General features: G+C 47.0%; 1 protein-coding gene across 2 annotated transcripts; it reads left to right on the top strand.

The window, feature by feature from the left end:
• The first annotated feature begins 15,048 nt into the window (after positions 1–15,048).
• On the top strand, positions 15,049–18,770 carry Prop1 (PROP paired-like homeobox 1). Of its 2 annotated transcripts, none has more exons than XM_085694312.2 (3): positions 15,049–15,082; positions 17,430–17,653; positions 18,432–18,770. In XM_085694312.2, exons 1-3 carry the CDS (start codon positions 15,049–15,051, stop codon positions 18,768–18,770), a joined length of 597 nt encoding a protein of 198 aa, XP_085550438.1. The 2 variants fall into 2 exon arrangements, with proteins under 2 accessions (XP_085550438.1, XP_048307754.1); XM_048451797.3 differs by lacking the exon at positions 15,049–15,082 and adding an exon at positions 16,298–16,406.
• The last annotated feature ends 706 nt before the right edge of the window (positions 18,771–19,476 follow it).

Here is a 19,476-nt window from a genome sequence, read left to right on the forward strand (position 1 = left end):
AATATTTGTAAAGATGTTAAAGGAAGTCACATTATCTACAGATAGGATGAGATTTTTTTTTCTTTTTCACTATGTATCTTTTCCTGTATTGCTGCACTGGGTAGTATTTCTACTCCAGTGTTTTGGAGGAGAAGACCTGTGGATGTTACTTTCCTTTGAGGCATATTCAGTATTTCATCTTAGATACGTTTACGTTGTACTTTGTTGCTGTTGTTTAGATGGGGTTTTTTTGTCTTTTCTTTTGCCCTGCTGAGAATTGGACCTTGGGTGTGCCAAGCAAGCACTGTACACCCGAACTATATTGCTAGCTCTAGTTCTATGTGTTTAATAAAAACTCTTTATTAGGTAGAGGAGTCCTTTGATTTGGAATATATTAGAGATTTATATAATTATTAATTTTTCTCTTGTTACATTCTCTCCTGTATCAATCCCTATGATCACAATACCATCCATTACAATGGATATGTTTGATAAATGATGAATTCCGTTAATGAATGGTCCCTCAGATATAGGTTCCATTCTTTTTTTTTCTTTTATCCATATTGATGCTGATGATATTGGTGAGTCTGTGGCTTGATTTCTTGTAGTATTTAAATTTTCAGTATTAAGACTATACTGGCCTCATATATGTATAGGAAGCTTTTGTGCTGTTGCATTTTCTCAGTTTATGAAATATCAATATTAATACCAACAGAATTATCCATGCCTGGAGTTTTGATTTTAGAAGATATAAATATAATTAAAATTCCATTAATACAGTGACTAAGTTGTTTCTTTTTATTTAGGTGGGCACCTTTTGATAAAGTTTTCTTTTTCCGTGGAATCTACCATTTCATCTAATTTGTCACATTGATCTCAGTAGAGATGGGACTAATACTGCTAACTTACCAAGTGCTTCCCAGGCCTGTACAGAGTCCTAGGTCTGATGCACAGAGCCACAAAAACCAGATGAAGCACACCTGTAACCCCAGCACTGGAGAGGTAGAAGCAGAAGGATCCGAAGTTCAAGGTTACCTCAAGGTCATCACCCAAAGCAGATTCAAGGGCAGACTGAGCAACATGATGAACTGTTTCAAAAACGATTCTAATTCCCTTTTGACTGTCTCTGGGATGTAGGTACACACTGTGTTATTCCTGGCAGCCGCTCCTACTTCAGTTGTTGGAGGACGGCAGAGCTGACTAGGTTTTACTTCCGTGAACTCATTTTCTAGCTTAGTATTCTTGGCTATTTGCAATCTTGAGGCTTCTGATGGCTGTCTCCAGTCGAGTAGTGACTTAATCAGTGTCTGTTTAAATGCCTGGCCCAGAAGGGAAAAAGAAAGGGCAGGGGAAGAGTTAAAGTGTAAGAAATAATGATGCTCACTTTATACTGGGAGTCCTGGAGGAGACGTAGCAGTGAAGTGGACAGCTCAGCTTTGGACCTCGCAGAGTCGCAAGTCTACTAAAAGAAAAGGCAAAAATGTCTGGCATGCGGATTTAGTGCCAAACAGTAGATTTTACATTCTTAGCTACACTTCCTTGACCCCTGAATTCCTTATCGGCTGGCGTCTGCAGGGTGATGACACCCTCATATCTAGCATAGTCCCCAGATTCACCATTTCCTGCAGTCTGATATCCCCCCTTTTCTGATACATGGGCTCAATACTATCTACAACTTTTCAACCCTGAGATGAAGTCAAAAGGAGCCAGCTGTTGGCTAGGGACGAAAAGGATCTAGTGACTTCTCTTACCTGTAATTTGTTGATTGGCTCTAAGCATTGCTCAGACTGAAAATGAGCCCTAACAACTTACCTCTTACAGAAGCCCCTGAAATCTCCTGCAAAGGCTGCTGGTGGCACCCACTACAGCCTAGATGGCTGTGATCAGAGTATGCCTCAGAGTTCGGCTAGGTCAACCCGGCCATCCGATCACAGATTTTGCTAGGAAAGCACTCCATGGAGCCCTGTGATGTGGCAGCTGCTCTCCTCACATGCTCAGCAGAGCTGGTGAGTAGAGACGGTTAGTGGTTCACAAAACTGAGGACTCTCCCTCGTGAAAAAATTTCTGGTCATTATAACTGACCGAACAAGACTCAAAGTTCTGAAATAATTACGACTGTTGCTTTCTGTGTCCCTCCTTTGGGTGAGGAATGAACATCTGTACATTCTTGCTCCACCATTCTGCCCTGTGGGTATTTCTAGGCTTTCAATTCTAGCCTATAAAATCTTTGATCATTCCAGAAGTTGATTACAACCATATTAAATGTTTTAATATATAGAAACATCAGTTATTATAAACAGCCCTCGAGCAAAATTTTACGGTAATTTCTTTTGCTAGTATTTGAAAATTAACTCATTTTAAACAATTCTATGGCATTTGTTCTGTTGAAATAAATAGCTAGTTGGGATTCCCCTCTGTATGCTATGAATATGTTTCATTACCATTGGTTAATAAAGAAACTACTTTGGCCTGTGGCAGGGCAGAATATAGCCAAGCTAGAAGAGATACAGAAAGAGAGTAGACGGAGTCAGGGAGATGTCATGTAGCTGCCGAAGGAGAAGGACACTAGAACTTTGACAGTAAGCCACAGCCTGTGTCAACTCAGATTAATAGAAATGGGTTCATTTAAGATGTAGCAGTTAGTTAATAAGGAGCCTGAGATAACAGGACAAACAGTACTGTAATTAATATAGTTTCTTAGTGATTATTTATTTGGGCAGTTGGGAAAGGAATGAGTAGCCTCCGTTTACACAAAATGTTTAATCATATTTGATTATATACAATTGGATTCATGCTTCACTAGGTGTTGATGAACATCTAGCATATCCAAAGAGTTTTCATACATGCCATACAGTCCCAAATCACAGTGCCAGCTGCTACACTGACCCTTAAAGATACACCCGGGCATCACGTCAGATCAGTAAAATAACTCACCTGGGCCTCAGTCTCCTTTAGAAGGAGAGACAGAGAGATAGATGTTATGTGGTTGCTAGGGTTGGTCCCCTCGGCCTCCCACTGCAAAGGACACTTGGAATGACACAGCACTAATGAGAAGAACAGATGTGCCTGACTGAGTCCACCTGGGCGTCCCTGTTCTCAGTCCTAAAATTTAATATTTCTAGAATCTTGACAAAAGTAACCTTCTAATAATTAGTTTTCTTCGGGCTTGTTTCATGTCAGGATTCCTAGGGCTGTAGATAACGGGATTGGATTGGCCGTGGTTGCCGTCACTGTGAAGATGACGCCGTGTCCTTGACTAGGAGGGTGTAGAGTGCACACAGATGTTCAGGATCAGCCCACAGAAGAGGGAGACCATGGTGAGGTGAGACATTCACTCCGACAGGGCTTTCCTTATCCCCTGAACGGACGGGAACTTCAGTACATGGGAGAGGATATAGGCGTTCGAGACAGTGAAGCATGTGAATGATGGGACAGGGGTCAGCCCACCCACGGCGAAGGCTGTGACGTCATTGATAAAGGTGTCAGAACAAGAGAGTTTCAGCAGAGGGTAGGGAGGGGTTACAGAAGAAGTGGGGCACTGCATTGTGGAAACAGAAGGCGATCCAAAGACGACCTCTTCTTGTTTTTTACTGCCCAGCAAGCCCCAGGAGGAGGAATTCTGTAACTGTCCTCTGGTCTCTCTGTCATGTCCACTGGAGGAACAAAAACTAAAAGTCAAGGGAAGACGTAATTGATCAGGGTCCATATAGCAGAGATTTTAATTTGGTGTGTGTGAGGCGGGGGGGGGGGGGGACAGTTGGAGTTAAGATGACCATCTCACATATGCTGGGGTGATGCTGTACCACTGAGCTACACCTCAAAGCCTATGGAGTTCATTTTCATAATCCTATGGAGTTCATTTTTCTGAAATACATAGCTGGTCTATCTCTATAATATTTACTTATATTTGATTTTGTTGGGATACACTCCTGACTGGCTAGAGATTGCAGTCTGCCGTGGCCATGGCAGCTTAACTCGGTAAACTGGGCAACATGGAACTCCCTCCTTCCCCAGCGGAAACCTCCTGCTCTCCACCTAGCCTTATCTGGAGGACGTCCTAGGGCCTGGGGGACTGACCTTATCTGAAGACTGTGTCTAAACCAGCTGCCTGGCTTATCTTTAGCTGGAACCCTGCCATCACAGATCCCTGCTGGAAGGCTACCTTGTTGCACATGCTAGGAGACTTACAATGGGAGCGTTGCATACAACATATGTCAATCCACTCTTTCCAGCCTTCTGTTTGTACAATGGGAAGCCCTGCTTAGTGAGGAATGTCAAATACAAACTAGAAAAAAATGAATTCCACATTGGAGCACCGGACTGAGCCCCCCAAGGTCCAAATGAGGAGCAGAAGGAGGAAGAACATGAAAAACGAAATCAGGACTGCGAGGGATGCTTTCACCCACTGATACAAGGGAACGGATCTAATGAGAGTTTACCAAGGCCAGTTGGACTGGGACTGAACGAGGACGTGATCTAACCAAATTCTCGGAATTTGGCCGGATTCTCTGAATGTGGCTGGCCCGAAGTCTTTCTGAAAAGCCATTGACTATAATACTGGGACCTGTTTCCTCTGCATATACTGGATTTTGGGGTTCCAGTCTGTTTGGATACTCACCTTCCTGGACCTGAAGGGAGGGGGGAGGAACTTGAACTTCCCACAGGGCAGGAAACCCTGACTGCCCTAAGGGACGAAGAGGGAGGAGGAGAGGGAGTGGGGGGAGTGGGAGGGTGTTGGGAAGGGGGGCGGAAATGGAAACTTTTATAATTTAATAAAATTTACTTTCAAAAAAAATGAATTCCACAATCAACAAATAAGACAACAAAGACAACCTCCCCTCCTCCCCGGCCCAATTAATAAACTGGAATAATGACCAATTGTTAGGCCAGGGTAACTTTTCCACAGGAATACAATAGGCCCCACTCCCCACTGGCTGCTTTGAACGGGTCCACCTGTGTTTGCTCCAAGCCTGGGACCGTTTGACCTCCCCTATTTATAGGACCTGAAGAGGCCTCTTCACCAACCTTTTTAAGACAAAATCCAATCTAAACTCTCCCAGATTTCATACTGAGGGTACAAGCCATTCTAGACAGAAAAATAACAGACCCCACAGCCAAAACAATGCTCCTACATAATCTTATCTGGGAAGGAATGACCCCGGAGCACAGACAGGCTTGTCATAGCCTGAAGTATGGACATTATCATAAATGGATCATGGCTGCTCATGGCATTGGAACAGCTTCACAACAGGCCTCCTCTCCTGCCCACGCCTTTGCAGTAGCAACATGGCCTGATTCAAGATGTTTTATATGCGGAAAGACAGAACGTTGGGAAGGGGGGGGGTGCCCAAGGAATAATTCAACTGCCTCTGAATCCCCCAGAACCATTTCCCTGCCCTGTGTTGTAGAAAAGGACCTCAAACCCCCTACCACCTTGAAACTCCACAGGAGGCAGCCCTCTGTCCCACCATTAAGATGGAAAGGCCCAGGAGTTCAATGGGTCACTAACACACTTGAGAACCCTCACCCCAAACTTTCGATTAAAATTGACAATAAAAATTTCAAATATTTGATAGACCCAGGAGCAGAAAAAAAAAACTGTTCTAAGGCAAGCCGAGGTTCCCAAAATTGGACCCTCCTACTGGAACCCCAGTTAGTAGGAGTAGGAGGTCTCTCCCGACCATTTGTTACCCAAAACTTTTACAGAAGAGGTGAGCTGGGTAGAACCCATGGGACCATTAGACACCTCATGGCTCGTGTGACCACTAACTTACTAGGAAGAGATGTCCTAGAAGACTTAAATGTGGTCCTTGCTGCTGGGAAAGAAGAATGCCTCCAAATAAGAAATTGCCAGAAATTTCAGCATCAAAAGAAGCCCCAATCCTAAGGGCTGCTGTTGAATACTTTACTCCCTGCCTAGAGTGGATCACAGAAGATACGTCTGGGTGGAACAGGGGTCTTTAAACAGAGAGAAATTAACTGTTTTGCAGCAATTGGTTAAACACCAGTTGAACTTGGAATTCGCTGTCCCTTTAGAAGCCCCTATACCAGCCTCAGGGGAATCTTAGAATGACTCTATGTACCAGTAGAGGGAGCTCCGTGACTATTAACTGTGATCGATGCTTTATCCAACATGATTAAAAACAAGAAGGAAATACACTTTACAAATCAAATGAAAAGAACCTGGTAAAATTACTCCCCCTCCCAGACAGCCAATGGCTCCTACAAAACTGCAGTTCTTTTGCTAACAGTCTCATCAGCTTTCCAGGACAAACAGATAACCACCACCCAATGGATAAATTTCTGGCAATCATACCGCTCTTAAGGTGGCTCCTTCCCTGCTTATTTCTCAGTCTCCTATCCTACATGCCTCTACGGCTTTCACAGATGGGGAAAGCACAAGTTCCACTAGCAGAGGGATGAAAATCTCTCTGTGTGAGCTCTTTCAGAGAGCGGCTTCCTCTAATAGGCATACCTGGGAGGTACCATCATAGATATGCAAAAGGTAGACAAAGGAGAGTTATAAATGCATTGTTGGGTGTTTTCCTTGCACCAAAGAAGGAGAGGGGTGATGCACATCAGCCTAGAAAGAATAATATTAGTGAGACCTTGTAATGAGTAGGTTTGTCCCGACTGGAAATACAGACTGGATAGTTGGACAGCCGGTTGAATAGGGGAATACCTGACAGGTGAGAACCAGTGAAATTTTGTGGTCCCGGGGTAAAGAAAAGCGGTATTGACCGGCACAGCTGTCAGCAGAGGTTTATTGCTGGATGCACAGAAGAAGCAGTTAGAGGCATTAGGTTGGATGGTGAAAGGGAGAAAGCCCACAACATATTAAATGTATTGGTTCCATGTGATTGTGGCTTTGATCTGTTCTTGAACCTGTTTGTCACGAGAGAATAGTGTGATGTGTTAGAATGGGTCAGCGTGCAGGGACAAGCTGTCGGGATGCACGAAGATTAGCCACAAGATGTCAGGATATACGATGATCAGCCGCAGGTATTTGAGCGAGGGTGAAGCATAGAGTTTCCCCCGAAATGTCAGCGCTCATTTCAGGGATGAGGTATTGTGAAGAGGCAGGGTTTCCTTGAGGAAAACATGGTGTTTATACTACGTGACTTTTCTATGGTACAGTACTGTCTCCTGCATTCCTCATAGGTTTCTACCTCAGCTAGGCATTCTAGTTTGAATTTGTATTATCTGTATGGGAGGCAAATGAGAGGGGCACTTGAGCATTTGGTGGAACTGAGGTAGAGGATGAAGGAGACGGAGCTTTGGCATCCTTCAGTTGGGCAGTTCCCGGAACCTATAATGATGTTGTGACCTTGGGAAGTTTCCCTAAAGAAGAACCGCCAAAGAAGAGTATTAGGGGGACTGGGTAGAGCATAAGCATTAGCATCAAAAGAGCAAAACCAGCCGTAAGAATAACAGAAAGTCAAGGAGGGCAGCTGTGCCAGGCTGTGTCAATAAGGGCATATATGTCTCCCCAGGGGATCCTGTCGGGTGTCCTCAAGTGCCTTCCTTGCTCCCTCTTTGTCTTCTCCATGGTTGACAAACGTGCCGTCTTTTTGACTGAGTGTTTTTGCTGTGTGTTTTCCCTTCTGTTAAATGAAGCTGTTTCTAACCTGTAGTCTCTGATACAGATGACCCAAGGTGAGGCATACAAACAGGGCAGTAACCGACGCTCAGCTCTTCTATAAAAGACAGAGAATGAAGATTTGGAGGAGAGACCGCAGAAGAATTAAGAAGCGGCCCTAGCTGCTCTAAGTAGGAGGAGTCATGGGAGACATTGCAGGCTGGTTTCCAGACAGGGCAAGGCTGATCCCGTGGGAAGACACAAGCAAATCTTCCAGTTGCTAGAGGGTATCCTTGCTCTTTCCGGCACCCGTCAAACGGTTCCTTGCATCGGACCAGAATGTGTGGTGTGTGTGATGTCAATGGGTGGTTGTCCTGGGTAGCATAGATATTCTGCACACTGAGTGTGAATAGTGTCATATTTAATTGACTGTTTGGTGGTAGGGAACTCTGTGATTGTCTCATCGTTTTTTGAGTGTTTGGTGTGTTCTTTCAATGACGGCTTGGCCCTGAGGATTGTGGGGGATGCCAGTGTGGTGGGCTATCTTCCAAGTCTCTCAAAAATTTTTAAATTGGTGGCTTTTAAAGGCTGGCCTATTATCAGTTTTGATCTGGAGGGGGAGCCCCATGACAGCGAGAGCACCCGTTAGTCGCCTCTAGGTACAGGAGGAGCGGCAACAGACCCATCATCTGGCAGGAGACTTTCATGACAAACTTGATCAAGCCATGACCTCCACAGCTGAGACCCTAGAGTCACTTCAAAGGCAGATGAGCTCTCTTGCCGGAGCTGTGCTCCACAACAGAAGACCAGTAGACCTTAAAAACTTGTGTGGTCTTGGGAGAAGAATGGTGTTTCTTTGTCAATGAGTCCAATTTAGTGAAACAAAATGTAAAGACCCTTAAAGCGCTACATAAAGATCTTCTGGTATCGGTCCCAGGACTTTTTATCCTGATTCCATAACCCTTTATTCTCTTGGCTCCTGCCCTTTATCGGTCCTCTGATTGTGTTATGTTTTATTTTGACGCTTGCCCCTTGCCTTGTTCAGTGCTTCTGGCAACAGATCACCACCACCACTAAAATGACCACCAATTAGAGCCGAGAATGATCCTATGGAATTCATGACATAGCTGTCAATCTCTATATTTACTTTTATTTGTTTTCATGGAGCTTAGTTCACAGGTATCTAATGAACATGAAGTGTACGCATTTCTCCCATGTACTATTTATTAATCCTCTCATACATTACATTATTAGTAAGTAACGATTTCAAGAGGTGGCCCTGGAGGTGGAGAGAGAGGTTCAGTGGGGTTTGACGATGCTCCCCAATCATGAGCTCCATAATACTGAGCCTACTTAGAGCTGCTAAGGCCGCTTCTTAATCCTTCTGCGGTCTTTCCTCCAAATCATTCTCTGTCTTTTATAGAAGAGCTGAGCGTCGGTTACTGCCCTGTTTGTATGCATTGCCTTGGGTCATCTGTATCAGAGATCACAGGTTAGAAATAGCTTCATTTAATAGAAGGGAAAACACAAAGCAAAAACACTCAGTCATATTTCTCTCGTGGATACCCTCAGTTCTTTTACCTGAAGACAATGCTATTAGTGCAACTCAGATTGGTTTAGGTCCCTCTTAACCTTTCCCGGCATTTGGCACTTTTAGGCACTGAAGGACCAGCCTGATGGTTTGCTGATCTCCAGCCTTGCAACACAGCATCTAAATGTCCTTGTGGGCTCCAGAGTCGTTGCTGCTGCTGATGTCACTGTGTGCAGAATTCTGCTCAGAGGCCTCTCCTTTATGTTAAGCAAAGTAAGAAAATTGATTAAATGTGATAGTCGGTTCTACATTTGGAAGGAAGAGGGGAATCTGGTAGAAGGCAAGGTGATGCGGCGTACTGGATAATTAACAAGCACTTACAGACAGAAAGAATTGAATAAAGGGCTGTAGCTGCGATCATGGGCTTAGCCTTAGCATGTGGATGGTAGCACAGGGGAGGGATGGGCTTACTGATAAGAGCAAGAGGGCCAGGCAACAGGCAGGAAAGGTGTTTAAGGGGTGATTGGCTGGGACAGAGAACATTGTAAGCAACGCTTTCAGGAGATAGGTTATGAGATATACTAATATGGGTACAGGGCGGGAGGTGCCCTGGCATTTTGAGAGTTAAATTAAAAAACAAACGTGAAGTTGCTGTGCTCCTGGACAGTTCCTCCCTAATCTGTACCAGACCAAAGGGCATGGAGATTGCACTACAGATAGACAAAGACACTCTCAGAAGATGACTGGCGGAAGCAGGAGTGGGGCAGGCGCCACATCAAGAAATGCTCGTGCCAGGCCTGTGCAGCCTTTGTCATTGTGGCCTCTGTGCATAGTGTGCTCTTTATAACAGGCTGTCTCCTATGGTGGGAATGGTGGTCAAAAGTGGAAAAAGCAGGAAAGCGGGATGGGGGGGTCCTATTATCTGTGAATGGTGGGTAATGTCAAACACAGGAAAATCTGCTATAAATATCTCAGATTCTATGTTTAGAGAGGTGTGCTAAGACAACTATGTCTGTCCATTCTTTCTTCCTGCCTGCCTATCTGCCTTCCTTCTTTCTTTTTTTTTTTTTTTCGTTAGACAACATCTTGTTGTGTACCCTAAGCTGCTTCAATCTCCTGCCTCTGCCTCTGAAGCGCTTAGGACTACAGAAATATACACATTTAACTGGATGTTCCCTTTAAATGTTAGATGGATAATTTTATTGGACCCAAAATCAATACCACCCCCACACATTCTCAAATCACGTGTTTGTAGGATTAGGAAACAAGCCAGCTGACTCTGAGGTTAGTCTAAGCCTGCACAGTACTCTCATGTTTCATGGAGTACAGAGGGCTTCTTGATCCCCAAATCTACATGAGAAATGCTCCCAGAACATCGGGCAGAGGTGTTTATGTGGCGAGCAGTGCACTCTGTGGTTTTCTGACCTGAAAGAAGTCTGCTGAGTTTAGGGATTTTATCAGCCAACCTGTGCTTTCTCTGTGCAAGGAAGACATCAGACTGGGAGTTGAATGCCAGAGAAGCCGTCCAATGCTTGCTGTGAGCCATCGCAAAGGCTTGTGGGTTTCCCAAGTCCCGAGTGGGTCCAGGGGCTGACTTGGGACATCTCCACAACACCTACAGCAGAAGCAATGTCTGTAAAGAGAAAGGAGACTCCCCATAAGACATTGCTGCATGAGCTGGACTTGAGTGATTCAGAGAGGTTAAAGGGAACGCTGGGGCTCCCTCCACTGAGATGCTCAATGAAGTGGTCCCTTGATAATCATCTGAGAAGAAACCTAAAAATAGGCATCCTGAAGGGGATCACCTTTAGTATTGCAGACACAGTAATAAGGTCATGACACCCCAGAATTCTGCAGGCAGACACAAAGGAGGGACAGCTTTCCCCAGCAGCCCAGGAGAAACAGCAGCTGGCCTCTCTTTTTGCTTCACCTTCTCAGAAAGAGTAGTGCTGAAGAGGGAAGCAGAGGAGGCCCGAGACTCCCCCTCGCCTCCCACGGCCCAGCACACCAAGCCAAGAACAGGTGGAAATTTCAAGATCTTTGAGTTGACTGAATAAGAATGTTTTATGTAATATACTATGACTGATAATTATGGGATCTGGCCAGCATGTTTTTCTGAAATTGGTTGAACGATCAGGTAGTCATTTCATGACTTCAACCCCAACTAAATGTGGTACCCTAGTTAGAAGGCCATATCACACCGAGTTCCTCTTACTCTGGACATGTTTGACATTCTGTCCCCTTCAGCTTTCTTCTGGGGAGTGAGTGTTCCAACCAGCCTCAAGGCAATAACATTTGGTTTACATGATTTGAACACATTGGCTGCTGCTGTGGTGCACCAGTCTCTCCTGGCTTCTAAACATGGAACTGTCTGGCATGCCTGTATCAAGGAGCATCTGCGTCCTTTGACATTAAAACTAAGGCTGCTTATCCCAGCTCAGCTGATGTCCATCTTTGGGACTCAGCACGGCATCTGAGTTACCTCACTTGGGATACAATGTTATACAGCCATAGAGCGCAGTGGGTAGACATGTGGTAGAGGTAAGGGCTGAGTGGGGAGTCTAGACGTCTGGCAGTATCTGTCTTTTGAGGTGGAAGGTAACTCGTGGCTCCGAGCTTCTGGACAAGCATTTTAGAATCCCCTATCTGTCACCTAATCCTTTCCCAGTGCCTTCTCAGTCCATCTGCAGTGAATGCGGTGAACTATGTACCCTGAAGGGGGAAATGCTGCTGCATATCATGCTAACAGACGCCACCCCACACCCTCGCCCCGTACCCTCCCCAACCCCGCGCCACTGCCCACCGCTGCCCACACAGACACCACCCGCACCCTTGCCTGCACGCCCCGCCCGCCACTGACTACACAGACATCACCCCACACCCCCGCCCCGTACCTTCCCCCCACCCCGCGCCGCTGCCCACTGATTGAACTTGATTAGATGCAGAGGGATTGAGTGGGCTGCCCTCCCCACCATCAGCCCATGTGCTCGTGGGAACCTGTGCGCTGTGGAGATGATGGCACCGTAACTTCCCCTCTCATCTGCTGCAGTCTGCTACTGCCAGATGCCTTTATAGACTCCTATGGAATCTGTCGATTCCCTGCTTGAACCGGATGATGAGTCTGAGACTTATTTTCACAGGAGAACACTCTAGTAAGACACTGGGGCTTTCCCAGGTCAGAATTAGAAGAATTGGAGCCGATAAATAGACCTTCCCTCCCTGGGGACGGTGAGATCCTTGAGGATGGGAGCAGAGCGATTCCAGTTGCCAACCCTGAGGGCCCCCAAGGGCTGACTCCCCATAGCTCCTCATTAGAGGCACATGCCTGCTAACTATTCTTTGTTCTTACACAACACGCCCTGGACATGGAGATATCCCAGGATGAGAAGGACACTTTGGTGTTCGAACTTGGACATTCAACCTTGTTTTTCTGAATTTGTTTCTCCATCTAGGAAATATGAAGAAGCAGAAGGTGAACAAAGTTCAATTTCATGATATCAAAGCTTTTTTTTTCTTTTATCATATTAGACAGGATCTGACATAGTACAGCTGGTCTCAACTCACTACATAGACAGCCAAGGAAGACCTAGAACTCCTGCTTCTCCTGCCTCCTCCGCTCCAGGGCTGGTAATACAGGCGTGAGCACCACACTTGGTTTTACCTGGTGCTGGGCTTGAAACCTGAGGCTTCACGAATCCAAGACAAGAGCTCCACCAACTGAGCCATGCTCTCAGCCCTGCATGGCTTTATTATTGCACAAATCTAGAATTCCATAATGTATTCCAAAATATATCCAATGTTTGTTTATTTTTATCAAGTACATATTTATAAAACCAGTTCAATCTTACATGAATATCTGTCAGACTGTATTCTTGGATTGAGTTCTCTGAAGAGGACAATCACTTAGTCTCATGGTATTATGGGATGGCCATACTGAGTTAAAGGAAAGGTTCCAAGATTCAGAGCCTGGTTAGTCCTAGCCCTCTCTGCAGAATTCAAAGAGGCTCCTGGCAAAGGTGGGGCTCTTGTTGGGGAAGCATTCTTCCCCGGGGGTGGAACCATAGCTTTGTTGAAAGCCAGCTCCCCTTCAGGGTCCACAAAGCCTGGGTCTTCTAAGCTGCCTGCGTTTGAGTCCCCCCCCTGCCAGGCCCTGCTGCTCTCACAAAGGCCCTTCTGCTGGAAATCCAGCTGCTGAGCGCTAAGCCAGACCACGGCCCCCACGTCTCTACCTTTGACATATGGCCGGCTTTGCTCATTCTCCCAGGGCAAAGCTGTCACAAGAGATTGTTCCCACTCTGGGTCCTACTTACCCTCGTTGTCCTCTCGGTCCATATCACACCACACCGTACCTGGTCCCCTGCCCGGTGTCCATTAGAAAGCTGATGAAATTGAATGTCACAGAAGTTTTGTTCTGTAGACTCTGTTAATTACTTTGACTTTTTTCTGAATAGCCCCTAAGCCTTCGGGATTAAGGTTCGATTTACTAATTTATACTAAGAAAGCAATGAGTAAAAATAGGAAGCCATTCCTGTGTTTTAATTTCTGTAACAGTTCATCTATCCCTGACAGAGAAAACCAGAAGCTTCTAGAGAAAAAGTGAACAAGATTTTTGCATTTCACTGTGCATTTTCCACGGAAACACAAAAGGCGAAATCAGCAATTCCCTAGTAAACACTTTTTAATTATAAAACATGTTTCTAAGGTTTGTTTTATTTTGATCTGTATGTGTATGACTGTTTTGATTGCATGTATGTATTGTGTCTTTAGTACCCCTAGGGGACAGAAGAAGACATCAGATCCCCTGGAACTGGAATTATAGGTGATTGTGCTCTGCCATGTGGGTCCTAGGGATCAAACCTGGGTCCTCTGCACGAGCAGCCAATGCTCTTGACTGCTGAGCCATGTCTCCAGCCCCTATAAAACATATCTTTCACTTGGAGATGGCATCTATGATTTTTTTAAAGTCTTCCTGACAGTCTTATGATATATGTTTGAGTCCTTTCTAATTAGTCTTCATAAGGCTGTATCATTTTTTAAAGTAATTAAAAATCTTAATGGCAATGGAAATTTAGCCTCCCTCTCTACAAAGTATTTGAGAGACAAGGAGAGTGGAGATTTGCATCTCAGCCCTGAGACCAGCCATCACCAAAGCCCACAAAGCTGCCACTGACTGTGGTGGGTGGGGAAGCACCTGCAGAATTCAAATGAGGAACAGGGATCTTGGGGACTGAGTGCTCTTCACAGAAGCAAAGAGTCCACTCTGTTCTGCTGTGGGTCTCCTTAGGTCACAGGTTCTGATGCAGTAAGGGGTGAGGTCCGAGATGTTGGCCGTAACGAGGTCCTGTGTGCTGCTGCTGCTGCTGATCTCTGGAGTGGGTTAGAGCACTTGTTGCTGAGCCTGAAGGTCTGAATTTGATCCCTGAGACTTGGAAGAAGAGAACCCACTCCCCACAAATTGTCCTCTGACCTCCATGCATATACCATGTCATCTGCACATGTGCATGTGCACGCGCGCGCGCACACACACACACATAATTAATAATAAGTTAATTAATTTTTTAAAAGGACTGTGATAATTATCCTGTTTTGAGTAGTCGTGATGGTTTTAAGGGATGTGTTTGAGAAAGTCAGTATGATCTTGAAAATCAAAGTGTCTTATAATGACAGTGAGTTCTGAGGAGACTTGTGTGTCACCAGTTGGGTGCCCTGAGAAGCCAGGACTTTATGGAGAGGTGGGAACCATCTGGTGTGGATGGAAAGCCCCCCAGTTTCGGTGTGTCGTGAAAGACCTTAATGTTTGTCCCTAAGATATCAGCTTGCCCTTAAAAGATAAGTATATCTTAAGGGTACCAGGATGGACTTTCACAGTCAAAATCACCTCAAGAGACAGCACATGGGCCTTCAGCCTGTCCTGACCTCTCAGAGAGTCCAAGTGTAGGGCTTTCAGTGAGGAATCATAATGGCAGTGTCTGGGAGCCTGAATCTATTTCAAGGTAAGACTGAGGTCTGGGCTGGGCGGGACACACTTGAAACTGAGAGGCTCTGAAAGATCACAGTCCCCTCAAGGCGTAGGTCACCTTGACAGACCACAGTACCCCAGGGCTCTGAATGAGTGAGGAGGTGAAAGTTGGATGGGGATATCAGAGAGTAATTGAGAACTCTGAGATGTGTGGAGATTTAGTGGTGAGTGAAGCCACTCATTCACAACTGAGTGAACCCAGGAGTGAGCTGGGGTCAGGGATGGGCCAGCAGGTGTGGGAGCCAATGTTAGGACTTTATGGAGAGTGTGGACGGGAATCACTTGTAGTGTTTGAAGGTCCTCAGACTCCAGTGTGCCCTAGAGTGGCCTGCTCTCCTAGGGTGTCAGGGAAACAGGAGGAACAGCACACGCCTGTGGTTTTTCCTCCTCAGAGTTTCCTGGAAACAGGTCTTTTGAGTATCGTTGAGACGCCAGGCCTTGTTCCTGGCCCTTCCTGCTGTCCTTCTCTCCAATTCCCCCTCTCTACAGGGGGTTCTGAGGAGGAGTGTCTTCGTGGGAATGTCTTCTCCTCTGTCCCCTGCCTGCTCCCAGGAGGGGGATTTAACAGGACAAAAGAATCTGGTCCCCTGGGAATATGAGCTCTTGGCCTCAGCCCCTGGACCCTCTAAGGGAGCACCTTCCCTCATCCGGCTTGTGATCCTCCCCCCAAGCCAGGGGCTCTGGTGACCAAGAAATGATTGGACAGGCCCATGGGGCCAGGAGGAGGTTGTTTCTCCAAGACTAAGGGAGAAAGACAGGTAGCGTGAGAAAGCAGAGTGCGAAGAGAAAACAGAATAGGGTCAGGGAGAAGGAAGTAGAGACAGGCAGAAAACTGGGCAAAGTCGAGAGACGAGGAGGAGATGTCAATCCAGAGGAAGAAGCGGGGATTAGAAAATAGTGAGTAGACTGGTATCTAACTACACACACACAGACACACACACACACACACACACACACACACAGAGAGAGAGAGAGAGAGAGAGAGAGAGAGAGAGGGAGAGAGGGAGGGAGGGAGGGGGAAGAGAGAGACAAAAAGAGAGAGAGAAAGAGAAAGAGCAAGAGAAGTTAGACTGTATAAGCAGGGAGACGAAAGGTCAGAAGACAGGATAGACAGACACAGAGAAAGACTATAGGAAGTCAGAGACTTGAGGATAGCAGGCTAGCCCATCTTTGGTTTGGGTGACTAGCTATGGAAACTCAAAGAAGGAACCAGCAGGAAAAGCAAAGGAAAGGCCGTGCCTGTGGTCGACCCCTGCCTGAACCACATGTGACCTCTGGGACCCTGATCTCCACAGTAGGTGAGTGAATCCCCAGGGTTGGCCTGGGTCCCTTGAAGGAGCAGCAGATGTGGATCCCAAAGCCTGTTCGGCTTTGGGGCAATGGTTTGTCCCATGGACGGTTGAGAGATGGGAAGCAGAACTGGAGCTTGTCAAGGCTTTGGGGACCTCAGGAAACGAGACAGCAGAAGTCCTTTGCTTCACAGATTGGGAAGCGAGGCCTTATCTGAGGGGGCTATGGACCCAGCACTTAAGGCAAAGGCAAAGTTGAAGTCTTGTTCTTTGCGCAAGGTGTTTTCTTCTAGGAAGGAGAGAGCTGAAGGAATCGGGGTTTTCCTCCAGGGGGCGCAGTTCAGTGCCTGTCTGCGGACTCTGGATACAGAGTGGGAGCCACACCCTTTGTTTCCCCGGGTCTCTCTACTCTAGACCCCTCCTTCCCTCAGTGCCTATCTTCCCAGGTGTCTCTTCTTCCCTCCCTCTCCCCTCTCCCACCCCTGTGGCTCTTAGACTAATTAATATGAGGGCTTAGGGAACCTTTTGGGGAGGAGAGGCAAGCCTTTCCCACGAGCTCAAGTTCCTGCAGGATGGTGGCAGGGCCAGGGCAGAGGCAAGAGACACATCAAGAAGTACAATCCGGAAAGGAGAATGCATTGTCTCTGTATAAGGGTCGGGGGAGGACCCTCCATCCTCCTGAGCAGGGATGGGTGACAAAGAAAGATGTATGACGGAGGTGCACGGGCAATGAAAACTGTGAGGGGCAAGCAAAGAAGTCCTTGCTAGGCAGCAAAGAGAATGCCCTCAAGGTGTGCCCTGTGAGTCATATGTGGGCCCGGAGGTGAAACACATACTGGAGGCGTGTAACCAAAGTAGAGACGCTGGAGGCAGAAGCAGTGGTTTTGAAATCTTAAAGAGTTCTTGTGGAAATCCCACAGGGAGTAACATCTCAGGAACTAAGTAGAACACAGGGACGGGCAACAGCGGTCCAACGACGGCTGGGTTGTCCCATTAGTAAGTGGGTCTCCCTTCATTTCCCTCCCTCCACAGACACGGGCCCTGAGGCTTTTAGGAGACTCTCTGGTCCGGGGCTGGGGAGACCTAAACTTTGCCCACAGAGGAGCCGTCCCCACTCCCGGCGCCGCCATCGCACCACCTTCAACCCAGCACAGCTGGAACAGCTGGAGTCAGCCTTTGGGAGGAACCAGTACCCTGACATCTGGGCTCGAGAGGGGCTTGCCCAAGACACTGGTCTCAGTGAAGCCCGAATCCAGGTGATGATGCACTAATATATTTGGGGAAGAACCAAACATTTCCTGGGTGCTCGGGGCACTGTCTGGGCATAATCATGGGACTTTTGACCCTAACTTAAAAATTTAACAGAATATAGGCTTCATCTACCAGTTAACACCTGACCCCAGCTCTAAGCTCATGTTGGTGGATGGTGATGGGTGCTGGATGTAGGGCTGGAGAGCTCAGGAGTTGAGCTTTTGTCCAGCATACCCAAAGCCTGTGGTCTGATCCCAACACCACACAAACAGAAAGAAAGTCAAGACTCACTCTCCAGCCTTTCGTATTGACACAAACTGCAGCCAACAGGCAACCCAAACTGTTCACACGTGTGCAGTCTTGCTTCTGAGAACAGTCTTACATTTCTACAGTCTTACATTTCCCTGAAGTCTCTAGCATAGAGTTGGATAGCCTGAAACACAAACCCTTTCTTAGCCCCAACCCCGCGCAACATTAATAATTCCCCAGTCTTCTCCCTCAGCCTCACTCTAAGGACACTTTCCTACTATCTGGGGAAGAAAACTACCACGGGATCAAATTTATCTTTCTTGTTGGAAGCTGCCATTTTCTATTCAAAGTTGTCAAAGTTGGGAGATGCAGTTTGGGAGTCAGTGTGAGGATCCCGCCTCAGCCGCAGCCTCTGGAAGAACTGTCCTTTCTCTAGAGTCACAGCAGGTGTTGACTTCCTGTCCTCGGAGGCCTGTGACAGTGCCACCCCTTCAGAACAGGAGCCCTCAAGTGACTTCTCCTCCCTCTCCGCAGGTCTGGTTCCAGAACCGCAGAGCTAAGCAACGGAAACAGGAGCGGTCGCTGCTCCAGCCGCTAGCTCATCTACCGCCGGCCACCTTCTCTGGCTTCTTGCCAGAGTCCCCTGCTTATCCCTACTCCTATACAACACCACCTCCACCAGTACCCTGCTTCCCTCACCCCTACAATCACACTCTCCCCTCCCAACCCTCCACAGGTGCCTCATTGCCTCTTTCTCCCCAACCTGAGGACTGGTACCCCACCTTGCACCCAACCCCTGCTGGCCATCTGCCCTGTCCCCCACCCCCACCCATGTTTCCCCTCAGCCTTGAGACACCAAAGTCCTGGAACTAAATGGTGACAAGGTCACCCTCTATCTACAACCCTTGTGAAACACAAGAAAATTGGGAGCTCCCTTTTCATCCTAAAGGGGACATTAGAATCATGGTGAGGGGCAGTTCAGGATTGGACATGGGAAAGGGTGGGGGATCTTGATGAACTGTCAACAGGGTAAGGAGTTGAGAGACTGAGGAGTTAACTGATAGGAGATGTGAGCTCAAAAGCTCCAACAGAGGCAGGAGGAGGGCAGCAGTGTGGACGGGACCTGTGGATGCTGCTAGCCAGTGATGACCAAAGAGAACTTGAAGCTTCGCTCCTTGAGGTCCCGGTGGGAGAACCTGAACTAAAGGGGATCTCCAGAGTCACTCTGGAGTCCTCTCCTGACTCTTCCTCCATTTCAGCCGCCACGCGACTTGGGTCCTATCTATGTGCGTGTGACTTACCATCCTCCCTTCAGTCCTTCTCATCTCCAAAGCACCTTTGCTAATCTGCAAACCAAGGAAGGGCTGACACAGAGCACATGCAACCTGACAAGCTGGGTCTGCAGACGTCCGCAGCAGCTGCCTTAACTTAACTTTAAAGTCAGGTGTGGGTTGAAACAAACTTTGCTTGTGACAAAGGAACCTCGTGACCTGAGGCCAGATGGCCCACAGACAGACCATCCAAAGCTCATAAAAGGTCATTCCCAGGAAAGTATTTTTCTGAAGTGCCTTGGTCTCAG

This window comes from Myodes glareolus, chromosome 9, assembly GCF_982192425.1.
Source record: "Myodes glareolus chromosome 9, mMyoGla1.1, whole genome shotgun sequence".
Taxonomy (NCBI): Eukaryota; Metazoa; Chordata; class Mammalia; order Rodentia; family Cricetidae; genus Myodes; species Myodes glareolus.

Coding starts and splice junctions, on each gene's coding strand:
- Prop1 (XM_048451797.3), top strand. CDS start 16,298: ATGGAAACTCAAAGAAGGAACCAGCAGGAAAAGCAAAGGAAAGGCCGT. Junction 16,407..17,429: donor GACCCTGATCTCCACAGTAG/GTGAGTGAATCC, acceptor CTCCCTCCACAG/ACACGGGCCCTGAGGCTTTT. Junction 17,654..18,431: donor TCAGTGAAGCCCGAATCCAG/GTGATGATGCAC, acceptor CCCTCTCCGCAG/GTCTGGTTCCAGAACCGCAG.